Consider the following 12,724-nt stretch of genomic DNA (forward strand, 5'->3'; position numbering starts at 1 on the left):
CAATGGAATATTACTCAGCTATCAGAAAGAACAAGATTCTCAACTTTGCTCAACATGGACGGCACTGGAGGAGATAATGCTAAGTGAAATAAGTCAAGCAGAGAAGACAATTATCATATGATTTCTCTCATTATGGAACATAAGAACTAGGAGATCGGTAGGGGAAGAAAGGGATAAAAGGTGGGGGTAATCAGAAGGGGGAATGAACATGAGAGACATGGACTATGAGAAACAAACTGAGGGCCTTAGAGGGGAGGGGTGGGGAAGGGATAGACCGGTGATGGGTAGTAAGGAGGGCACGTGATTCATGTGCACTGGGTTTATATGCAACTAATGAATCATGAGCACTTTACATCGGAAAACGGGGATGTCTGTATAGTGACTAACATAATATAATAAAAAAAAACATTAAAAAATCGTAATAAAATGAAAATACTCAAGAATAAATAAAAAAATAAAAATCTTCAAAGAGAGTTTAAGTCTCTATGAATTAATTAATAACTTTAATGCTACTCCAGTCAAAAATCCCGAAGGATTTGTTTTGGAAAGAAAGAAACTTAATAAGTGGATCCATAAAATCTAAGAACACAGGGCCAAAATATTTAACACAATTTTTGAAAGCATAAAAAACAGGGTGTTGCCTTACATATAGTTACAAACTACATATATGTAAACTATAGTATATGGTATATAGAGTATGCATTTTATATAGTGCACACACATAAAGCTAGAATATTCAAGAAAACTATGGTAGTAATGCAGAAGAAGAAAAATAGATCATGGAATAGAAGAGAGATGAAAAGTATACCCATTCTTATTTAGTTTCTGTTCTTATATTGATACAAGAAAAAAAAAGGAGAGCTAAAACACCCCACTAGGTTATAAGCTTGCATATACAACATTCACGTCTCTCAGGTATCCTGTGGCTAAGAATCTCTATGCTCCCACATAGAGCAGGCACTAATTTCACTGGCTGAAGGAAATAAGCTGGCATTTCCAGCTGTGTCTTAATACTTCTTGGAAGGCCACCAGGAGTCAAAGTCTACAAAAAGGCTTATCCAGAGTGATGAGCAATATTGTCTGGATCATTCATAATGATAGAACTCCAGTCCGCCACACATCCCCTAATGTAGTTATTTATGTTGTTGATTCCCAAATTCTTCTTTGAGTGATATTTGCTTTTTGCTAGCATCCTTTGATCTATTTTTGAAAGCATCATGCAATATATATTTGTTGAATAAATGCATAAAAAATGAAATAAACATGCATATTGCTTTTAAAGATCGAAAAACAAGTATTTGTATGCTGTTTCATATTTATATATCTAAACATAGAAACAAATAATTTAACTTATTAAAAATATAAAGTGAAAAACCTCAAACCTTTCAACTACTTCTATGTCAAAGCAAGATGATTTGTCAATTGAGTCTGTCTTCGTCGGATACAAGATTTCAATTTAAACATTTCTGTGAACCAGTAACAAGGCCATTCTGAAACAAGAGGGAGAACATTAGTGACATGATGACAAGGGCAACTGGAAAATATAAATATGCCAACTAAGTTGCTGCTAAAATGTTAACTTTAAGTACAGATTTATGTATAAAGGTCATAATTACATTTTATCCTCTGAATATATAGACTTTTTGCTTAATGGTGACTGCTCGAATTATAATGCAGTTAATAAATTAATCACATATACATTTTAATTAAAAGAATTCTGTGGTATGCCTGTCTAGTAGTCTTAAAAACATATTTACTTATGTTAAATTGCACTAAAATGTACATTCTTTAGGACTTCAGATTTAGAAAAAGTGTGAAATCATAGTTACCATATTGTCCACAATAGCTAAATCGTGGAAGGAGCCAAGATGCCCTTCAACAGATGACTGGATTAAGAAGTTGTTTTCCATATATACAATGGAATATTACTCAGCTATCAGAAAGAACGAGTTCTCAACTTTTGCTACAACATGGACGGCACTGGAGGAGATAATGCTAAGTGAAATAAGTCAAGCAGAGAAAGACAACTATCATATGATTTCTCTCATCTATGGAACATAAGAACTAGGATGATCAGTAGGGGAAGAAAGGGATAAAGAAAGGGGGGGTAATCAGAAGGGGGAATGAAACATGAGAGACTATAGACTATGAGAAACAAACTGAGGGCCTTAGAGGGGAGGGGGGTGGGGGAAAGGGATAGACCGGTGATGGGTAGTAAGGAGGGCACGTATTGCATGGTGCACTGGGTCTTATATGCAACTAATGAATCATTGAGCCTTACATCGGAAACCGGGGATGTACTGTATGGTGACTAACATAATATAATAAAAAAATCATTAAAAAAAAAAAAGAATATTTACTGTGAGAAAGGCCAGGGTAGAGGGAGAGTTTTATGGGGTACAAAGTCTGGATATCAAACCACTTGTCTCTACTTGCTTGCAGCACTGACTCTCCCCTGTAACTCAAGAGTCACTTTAGATCTGAATTTCAGTTATCTCCTCATAAAAGTGGCATACCTTACATTCCCAAGAGGTAGCAAGAATGAGAAATAGTCTAAAACTGATCTCAATTTTAGCCTTTGTCCTTTATTCTTAAAACTGTCAGAAATACTCTACTAAAATTTATCCAGTTCATTTCATCTGCTTTGTTCAAAACCCTCCAGTGGTTTCCCACTTCACTGCAGGTAAAACCCAAAGAGTCTGTTACTACACACAATGCCCACATGATCTGGCCCCTCATTACTGATCTCACCTCACATCTTACTACTATACTCTGCTCTAGCTACATTGCCCTCCTTGCTATCCCTGAACACAGGGAAAGCACTTCTGCCCTAGGGCATTTGTACATCCTGTTCCCCTAGCCTGGACTACTTTTCCTTCAGATATCTGCATGGCTTGTTTTGTCACTTCCCCAGGTCTTTTCCTAAATGACACCTTTACAATACAGCCTTTGCTACAGAGATAGCTAACATCTCAACACTCTCACCTTGATATTTCTCATCTCTTTCTTGCTTTATTTTCTTCTTAGCAGTTATTACTGTCTAAAATAGGATAAATTTTATGAATTTATTCTATTTATTGTCTGTTTCTGCCACTAGACTCTAAGGCTCTATGAGAGCAGGAACATACAAAGCTCTGCTCACTAGTGTATTCTCAATCCTTAGAACAGGGCCAGACATTATCTGTTGCTCAGTAAATTCTTGACAAATGAATGAAGGAATGAATCACTCATCTTTCTAAGACCTCCTCTTACCACTAATCTGAAAATAAGCGAACTCAAATAATTTCTTAAAGTGAAAATAACTTTTACTTCCCACATTAGAAGAAATTTATATATGTATTGTGTTCATTTCCCCCCCTATAAATACTGTCCTACTCNNNNATAGCATACTACATTATCCTCCTATGTTCTCCTTAAGGAATTAGATGCTGCTGCTTCACCAGGGAATAGGGATGCATAGTGAATTCAGTTTTTCCATGACCAAGGTAGACCTTCAGTCTTCCCACAGGGAAGCCAATTATCCTGCATCCAAATGCCACAGTGGGCTGAGTGGGTTGAAAATGGAGTTTGTTTTCTACACAACTTCTCCATCTAGGGTCCCATTCTGCTTAACACCTGCATCTTTCTAGCAACAATTACGTACAATATTATTGCTGGCTTGGTTTCATAACCATATATTTAAAAAGCAAGAAACTGTAATGTAAAAATGTACTACTTGAGAAGTGTTTCATGAGGCATTTGAATCTTTTTTTCTGTAACAACAGTGCCCTTGGTGTCATATTTAGCTTTAAAATACTTAAACAACCCCAGATTTCAAAATTATAGGGTACAGCTATATACTTTGTAATCACAAAGGATTATTATAATAAACTTCAATTCTTTTTTAGGGCCATTTCACACTATAATACTTAAGCATACTTGTTGATAATTCTGTTACATGCAGTATAAAACACTTAAAGGCTTAGAGCTGATTAGTGGAAAGTGGCTGGATGGAAATCCTTATAGTGGCTTTATTACTTACAAAGAAATTTATAAAGCAATAATTTTTATCTTATTTTTTTAATTTCAATTTTATTTTATTTTTTAATTTAAATTCAATTAGCACTGTTATATGCAACTAATGAATCATTGAACATTATATCAAAACTAATGATGTACTATATGTTGGCTAACTGAATTTAAGCAATAATTTTTAAATAAAGCTGCTGCAATGCTCTGATGACATTTTAGACCTAAGTTTTTTTTTTTCTGCCTCCATCTTAACTTCAGAACCTCATGCATTTGATCTTCAGGTTTGCTGTACACACATGCTACTTCCTTTAAAGTTGCTTGGGACTAGGCCAGGGCAGATGTTCCTAGACAAGAAATCCTTAAGTCCTTAAAAAAAAGCATAGGAAAATAAAAATTCATTGTATCTCTAAAGGTGCAAAATAAAACAAGTTTAGGGGCGCCTGGGTGGAGTAGTCAGTTAAGCGTAGGGTTCTTGGTCAGCTCAGGTAGTGATCTCAGGGTCCTGGGACTGAGCCCCAAGTCAGTCTCCATGCTCAGCCTGGAATCTGCTTTGTGATTTTCTCTCCCCTCTTTCTCTGCCTCTCCCCCTCCCCCTGCATGCTCTCCCTCTTTCTAAAATAAATAAATCGTTAAAAAATAAAAATAAGTTTAATTATCTTACCCAGTATTCATCTGAGGTTGCTGAGATATTTGTGGAAAGGGAGGAAATAACGTCACTAAATAGCTACTAAGTGCCCATAAGTCAGACATTATATGAAATTCATATGCTATTTACAGCGCTGAGAAGGCAGGTTAAGTGAGACATTATAAAGAGCATTTTACATATAAGAAAATAGAGCCTAAGAGCTTGAGATGGTACTACTTTCTCCATCAATAGGCATGTGATTAGAGTTGTTCTTTTAAGAGTAATAATACTTCTCAACAGTTGTATTAAGAACCTAATGAGATAAATATAAATTGCATGGAACAGTAAATGTTCATGGTAAGTATTATTCACCACTACTGATAATAGAGACATTTTACGTATATCACCTCTATTCTTGCAACATCATTACTAGATAGGTATAAATATCTTTCTTTTATAAATGAGGATACTGAGCTCAGAAAATTGTTTGTCCAGAGTCACCCAGTAACAGATTGCAGATGGAATTCCAACATAATTCTGACTTTGGAACCAAGCTCTTCCTGTTTAAAATGAAGTCTATTAACTAACCTACGATCCAGCAACTGCACTACTAGGTATTTACCCAAAAGATACAAAAACACAGATTCAAAGGGGTACATGCACCCTGATGTTTACAGCAGCATTATCAACAATAGCTAAACTATGGAAAGAGCCCAAGTGTCAGTCAAGTGATGAATGGATAAAGAAGATGTGGTATACACGCACACACACACACATACACACGTGCGCGCATGTATGTGCGCACATACACACAGGAATATTACTCAGCCATCAAAAAGAATGAAATCTTGCCATTTGCAACAATGTGGCTAGTGCTAGACTATATTACGCTAAGTGAAATAAGTCAGTCAGAGAAAAACAAATACCATATGATCTCACTCATATGTGGAATTTAGGAAAGAAAACAGATGGATATATGGGAAGGGGGGGAAGAAGAGAGGGAAACAAACCATAAGAGATTCTTACGATAGAGAACAAACTGAGGGTTGATAGAGGGAGGTGGGTAGAGGAGGGGCTAAATGGGTGATGGGGATTAAGGAGTGCACTTGTCATGATGAGCAGTGGGTATTGTATGTAAGTGATGAATCACTGAATTCTACTCCTGAAACCAGTATCTCACTATATGTTAACTGAAATTTAAATTAAAAACAAACAAACAAATACATAAAATGAAGTCTATTAGAATGTAATTTTATGTATGCCTAGAAGTGGGTAACATAAAAATGGATATCCACATATCCAGATAAAGGGGAGCTCTGTGGCTAAACTGCAATAATATGCTACTACTACCCCATCACATCCACCTCCATTTATCACTCAATTTACAGCTCTGATATTTACCATTGATTACTGGTTACTAATTGCATGAGTTAGTTTTATGCCTTCCACTACAGAATAAAGACCCTGGAGCCAAATTCTTTATCTCATCTTCTATTCCCCACAGAACTTATTCATTCAGTGATAGCAACAGTACAATCAATATGTTTTAGTGAACTGGTCCGATTTTCTTAAAAATGCTTTCAAAGATACCAAGTGGAAAGGGGCTTTGGATATTTGTCCCTCATATAAAAATAGTTCCAAAGGGATATAAATCCATTTTCTTTTCAGATCCCTAGGCAATGGGAAGTGGGGAGATGGTGAATAGGAAAAGGAGAGAGGGGATTATACTAGGGCATGAGAGCACTTTTGAAGGTGAGGACTGTGTTCATAGTGGTGATGGTTTCATAGTTCATATATATATGACAAAAGTTAATAAATTATACGTTTTCAATATTTGCAATTCATTGTATGCCAACTGCACCTCACTAAAGCTATAAAAACAATGCAGGTGGATATAGAGAAAATTGAGATGAAATTATTTTAGGAGTAGGAGGGCAACATCAAAGAAGAAGATGCTAAAGAGAGGGGCCAACTGTTCAAGTCTCAAAGGCCGCACACCACCAAGGGGGCCATCACAGGAGGGGCACAACAAGCCAGCATCGTAGAGTGATGTGCCAGAAGCTCTGTAGAGGATGGATTACAGACAGGCAAGCCTAGAGGCAGAAAGAGAGCAAGTATGAGGCCAATGAAAGACTGTAGAGATGAGGTGTGGGTTCAAAGGTTATCAAGGAGATAAAATGGACAGAGCTGGCCCCAGGTTACAGGGAGACACTGGAGTTAAGGAGTAAAGGATTTACCTCCAGTCTTAGCCTAGGAATGTGGGTGGTATCACTTAGAAGAATAGCAAATTCTAAAGAAAAGGTCAGTGTCACAAAGGGCTTTCTAATCAGCTCAGACTGACCAGAGGAGAAGTCATGTATTTTAAAACACAAGATACCAACATCAGATGGGTGCCTAAAACACTGCATTTTGTGCACCCATGCAGTCCCCAAATTATTAAAGGGCCTATGCTTATATTCTGACCCAAATGTCCCCAGCTATAGAATGAGTAAATAAACTACAGCACTGTCCAATGAATGGATGAACTCCCAAGTACCAAATAAACACGATATACTTGAAGATTAATGTACAAAAGAATTTGCTAGGTAATCCAAAGCTTTCTTCTTTAAAACAAAATGTTGTGTAGCCACAAAGGACTTCAGCAATTATGTAACACTGGGGGAGTTAAAAAAAAAAAAGCAACTCAAGAAATAAAATATTACTGAGTCTTAATTAATAAAAAAAAATATCTTTAAGCAAGAGGATGGCACCTCCTCTACCACATTCATGTTTGAACCAGCCTCTTTATCAATACATTTTTCTGCTCAGCAAAATATTTTATTGATGCAAAATGTAAGTTCCTCTCAATGTACCATCACACCGAGGTTTCCAAATCTGAAACAGTTATTCAAAACAAGTATTTAAAAATTTCCTAAGTGTCCTGAGTTAAATCCATATACCCCGTATGTGACCAATGAGTTAGTTTTTTTTTCATGAAATTGCGGTGAAAGTGATTTATTATGGTCTAATTACAGAATAGCTAGGCAGATCATTAGATTTATTTTAACATCCAAAAACAGCAGACTGGTCAAAGTCGATACTGATGAGAGAGAAAAATCCTGATACCCAGAACTCCCGAGCCAGCAGCCCTCTATCATCTAATCCATACAGTAATAAATATTTGCTGAGTCTGTTGGATCAAGTCATTATTTGCTTGTATACTGCTATCCAACAAATGAGCATCACCTAAGCATGTCAAACATTAAATGTGCTGGCATTTTAGTAATCATACTGCATTATGTCAAAAACTTTCACAGCCAACCCAGTATCTCTAGCTTTTCCATCTCAACCCTTTTAACTATAATATCTTACTAACTAACCAAAACAACTTCATTAATCTATCATCTACTGATATGGAGACCTCAGAGCAGTGCTACTCTATGTGTCTTTTTAGTCCCAATATATGAGAATAGTACAGAAAGTAAAAATAAGCATTTCAAAACTTTTACAATGATTTGGCATTACTGCAAAATCCAAGCATATGATTTTGTGTTTTACAAAGACATAGATTCATAATGGATTAGAAATAAAAACAACTGCTCCTTTACCATAAACAGGACGAGACTGGTGCATTAGAGCATATCTGGTTTGAAATAGTTACTTGAGTCAGACTGGTTCCACTCAAAGCAACTATCATGCAGAAAGAATGCTATTTATACAAGTTTGAATGGCTTTTTATTAATTTTTGTGAGAAAACTTTCTTAGTGTGAGCAATTATAATAGTGTCCTATTGTGTCTGATGCTTATTTTCTAAACTCAGGAAGTAAAAAGTGCCAATTTGACATTATATAATTGCCAGTTTTACTCCTGAAAACTGGTAGAGCACAGAATTTAATGAAATAATGCTGTAGGAAGAGAAAGTATTATCATAGTCACCAGGATGATTCATACTGATAAAGGTACTGAATTTCAATTTTCCATGAAAGTTTAAACTGAGATTAGCTATTACAATGAAATTCTAAAACTGAACTTATGTTACACTATCATCAGTGAAGGTTGTAAGTTCGAAGTTCAATAATATGCCAACTTGGAGATCCTGATGGTGAAATGTGGAAAAACTCCTGCAATTTGATGGTGGTAGTGGGACACCAGACTAAATATGATAAAGCTGTAAGGAACTGCAGTCTTCCTATTTGAAGGAAAACACTAACCAAGTCAAATCTCACGAAACAAACGTTAATCATAAGACTCATTAAGTTACGTCTTCGTGACTCACGTTTCTCCTGGACATAAAGGTAGCCTTCCATTGTCCATTGGCTGGGTGGTCTGTAATCTTGGTTGGCAGATTTCATTCTTTGCATCAACCGCTCTACCTCTTGTCGAGTACTTTCAAAATTATTCCTTGTCTTAAGCAAATAGAAACAACAATTTCATTCATTGTTTCCTACCAGTTTTGAGGAACTTCCAGTCTCAAGTTCAAAACTGCAAGTGGTGCAAAGAATAACCTTGATTCTCTCAGCACTATTCAACCACATCCGTGACTTATATGTTGAGTCCTATGGTGATTTTGAATTGCTTTAGTGAAACATGACCTTCTGCATGTTTCTCTGAATCTGTACAGTATGTGTAGGTGTATACTTTATTGCTATTTCCTACTCTAACATTATTACTTAATGAACAAATCATAACATTTAAAAATATAATATTTATGAAATAGAGTTTTATATTCACTAATACCTAAGGTAAAAAGACAGATATATAGGAACTTAGATTTCTTTTGAGGGATGAAGACAAAATAGTCACATACTTTTATGTGGCACTTAGCAAAAAAAAAAAAAAAAGTTCATCATCCGTATTCTTAAAACTTTTTAGAAGATGTATCACTTAGCTTGGTTTCCAGAAATAGTTATCAAGAGGTCAGTGTATAAATTAACTCATAAAAATGAATGGGTTTACTAGTTCTAACTTCTATTACAAAAAATAGTTTACTCACATTACAGCAAGTTTACTTAAGGTAAGATATAGAAAGCATAGGCTTTTCTCGATCTCTTTTGTATTCAGGCCACATTATTTCAACAATTTGTTTGGAAACAAGCAATATGTTTGGAAACAAAAATCACCACCACCCGACTTTAAAATTTGTTCTCGCCCATAATAAAAGAACTGAATCCCAAACTAAGTTAGGAAAATTTTCTTAATTGCCACTTTTGCTACTTCTTAAGCTTTTTTTTTTTTCAAATTCTTTTAAACATAAGGATCAGAAATTTTCCAATTCCTTACATTTCTCTCTTGTTCTTGAACTGCGGGACTCTTAATATAATTATAATTCATATGGAAATAAATCATAAAAATATTTTGGCCTTTACGATTTTCCCCTTTAATATTTACTAAAAAAGTCTAAATGCATTCCATATTGAAAAACAACAGAATGACTTGCATGTGAAACCAATTCTGCTAGAAAATCTAGATTTAAAAAAAAGCTAAAACCCAAAACACAAGTAGAATAAATCCAATTACCCATTTCTCATGGGACATTCCAACCCCATAGTTCCATTTACTGAACCTCTCCACAATGGCAAGAATCAGATAAACAGTGAAAGATAATCTTTTTATAGAAAATTAAGTGAAAGCTTTCCAAATTATTTTGGCCATTGAGCACTAGGTTATTTTGGTCATTGAGTACTAGTTATTCAAAAATAACTTCATTTATACAAAATTCTCAACAAATAGAACTTTCTTATTTGTCAGGTTAGATAATGCAGGAATGGACTGGGTAAGGGGTGTGTGTGTGTGTGTGTGTGTGTGTGTGTAATGTAAGTGATGCTTAGCATTTGCAAATCTGAATTTGTATAAGTATGAAAAGGGATACTAAAAGGACTAGATAACTTTACAAAATAAACCCTAACAGAAATAGATAGGATGTTTATAAATAATTCTCAATTAAGCTTTAAAGCAGTTACTATGAATGCTGAAAAACCACAATTATTAGAAAATAAAAAAATATATATATTATATACAATTTCAGAGAGGAAAAGGACATTCCTTCAGTGCTCAAGTACAACCTTCTCATTTCACAAATGTTGAAATGTTACTCTTTCAGAAAATAAGACTTGCCTAAGGTCTCCCGGTAAAATAATAACATTGGATAAAGGCAAAAGTTTCTGACCTTCCAAGTATCTATTATCTATACCTCAGTAATACTTATTTTTATGAAACTTGCTAGCATAAACTTTTCTAACATATGATTAGCTCTTTCTTGGTACACTCTCAACCAGCAGCTAGAAAAAAAAGTTTTAATAAATTTATTAAATGACTTTTCTAAATTAGATAAGTTTTTGAAACACTCCAAGGTTTGGCTTGGTTATACTTAGTTTCTCTGTCACCATTTGATTCACAAAGGAGAAGCAGTGAGAACAGGCAGAGTCTTACGTTCTGCAAGTTGAACTGAAGCTGTTGCTTATATGGTGCAAATTCCTGGGCAAGTTCGTATCCCTCATGGTAAAAAGTAAATAAACCCTGAAGGAATGACAAAAGCTGTAAAAATAGAGAAATGAAAGAAACCATGAAAATGTGTTTTAAAAAAGATGATATCAAACATAATAAATTGGGAAATTATATCTCATTCTAAATCCTCAAGCTAATAGATTTTTAACCCCTTTGTTTGGCAAGGCAGACACTTGAATTATGAGTTTGAAATAAACCACAAAAGCTAATTTTTACTTCCTTTTTGGTAGACAGTGACAGGGACAGTTGTTATATTAACTATTCTAGCATTCAATGCATTCAAATGCATTGAAGAAATATCCAGGAGAGATCGTTAATCCCAAAGTGACATAGGTCCAACCCTAGAAGAGTAGTAATCCAAACAGAGAGATGTGAAGAAGACTAAACCAGTAAATTAGAGATAAGGAGTACCCAAGGGAAGGAATAAGATTTTGGCCAGACAAAATTAAGAAAAATATCACAAGGTGGCAGTACAGATCGGGTATTAAATAGACAACATTTTAGCAAGTAGTGGCAAGAACTAAAAACAGACAAAAGAGTTGAGCAAAATCTTGGAACTGGATACAGATTTTTCATATAAAGAGTTGAACAAAATCCTCTTCAGGAAACCACAATGTCTATTAGCCTTCTAACCCCAAACTCACATGCGCTTATTTATTATGGTCTGATTCTAAAGCGAGAATGGATCTCCATGGGCTTACAGGACACAGTTGTTTGTATAAGTTATTACTGAAAAATAATTATTTTTTCATTTAATTCATTGAGATTTTTATTACAAACTTGCTCACCAATTTGAACCCTTCCTACAACAAAGTTAGAAAATATTTTCCTTGGGGTGCCTGGGTGGCTCAGTCGTTAAGCGTCTGCCTTCAGCTCAGGGCGTGATCCCGGGGTCCTGGGATCGAGCCCGCATCAGGCTCCTCCCCTGGGAGCCTGCTTCTTCCTCTCCCACTCCCCCTGCTTGTGTTCCCTCTTTCACTGGCTGTCTCTATTACTGTCAAATAAATAAATAAAATCTTTGGAAAAAAAAAAAAGAAAATATTTTCCAGAAATGGCTAATGGTTTTCTAATTCAAATAGTATATTATGTCTGTAAGCTATTATTTTAAACTAAGGGAAGAAACAATTTGAAATCTTCATAAGTGAATAAATCTCCCACAATTTCCTCTGTCTGGGGAAATAGGGAGATTCAGCTAAGCACCAACTGGTATGTGTGTTATGATTTCCAACAGATAAATACTGGTTCTATCTGAAAACAATGATCGAATGCTTTTCTTCTATAGCAAGTCAACTTCTTACAAAGTTATGTTCATGTCAGAAAACACATACTTTCAAATTGGTTTTAAATTGTTATATTTTAAAGACTTTCCTTCTCTTATTCAATAATTCCTGATATGTCAAAATATATTGTCTTCCAATTCTAGAATTATTTTACACTGTCAATTTTACATCTACTGATAATTATTATTATCAAAACTAAATACTCAATAGATTATCCTTTACTAAAATGATGTTACAATATATCTGTTGAATTATCCAATAATTAAAAATATATGGTCTGCACATATTGTGGCCTAATTAAAAAGAACTATATCCTTTAATTAAT

At 34.9% G+C, this 12,724-nt stretch overlaps 1 protein-coding gene across 1 annotated transcript in view; it reads right to left on the reverse strand.

The window, feature by feature from the left end:
- ARHGAP42 (Rho GTPase activating protein 42) overlaps positions 1-12,724 on the reverse strand; it is a 320,488-nt gene that overhangs the window by 83,139 nt on the left and 224,625 nt on the right. Inside the window, exons 7-8 of the mRNA XM_008688390.2 lie at positions 11,045-11,149; positions 8,892-9,021 (exon numbers count right to left, since the gene is read on the reverse strand). Of these exons, the coding sequence (XP_008686612.1) occupies positions 8,892-9,021; positions 11,045-11,149 (235 nt within the window). The remainder of the gene's footprint in view (positions 1-8,891; positions 9,022-11,044; positions 11,150-12,724) is intronic.

Source organism: Ursus maritimus, unplaced genomic scaffold (assembly GCF_017311325.1).
Source record: "Ursus maritimus isolate PB19 unplaced genomic scaffold, ASM1731132v1 scaffold_16, whole genome shotgun sequence".
In the NCBI taxonomy this organism is placed as follows: domain Eukaryota; kingdom Metazoa; phylum Chordata; class Mammalia; order Carnivora; family Ursidae; genus Ursus; species Ursus maritimus.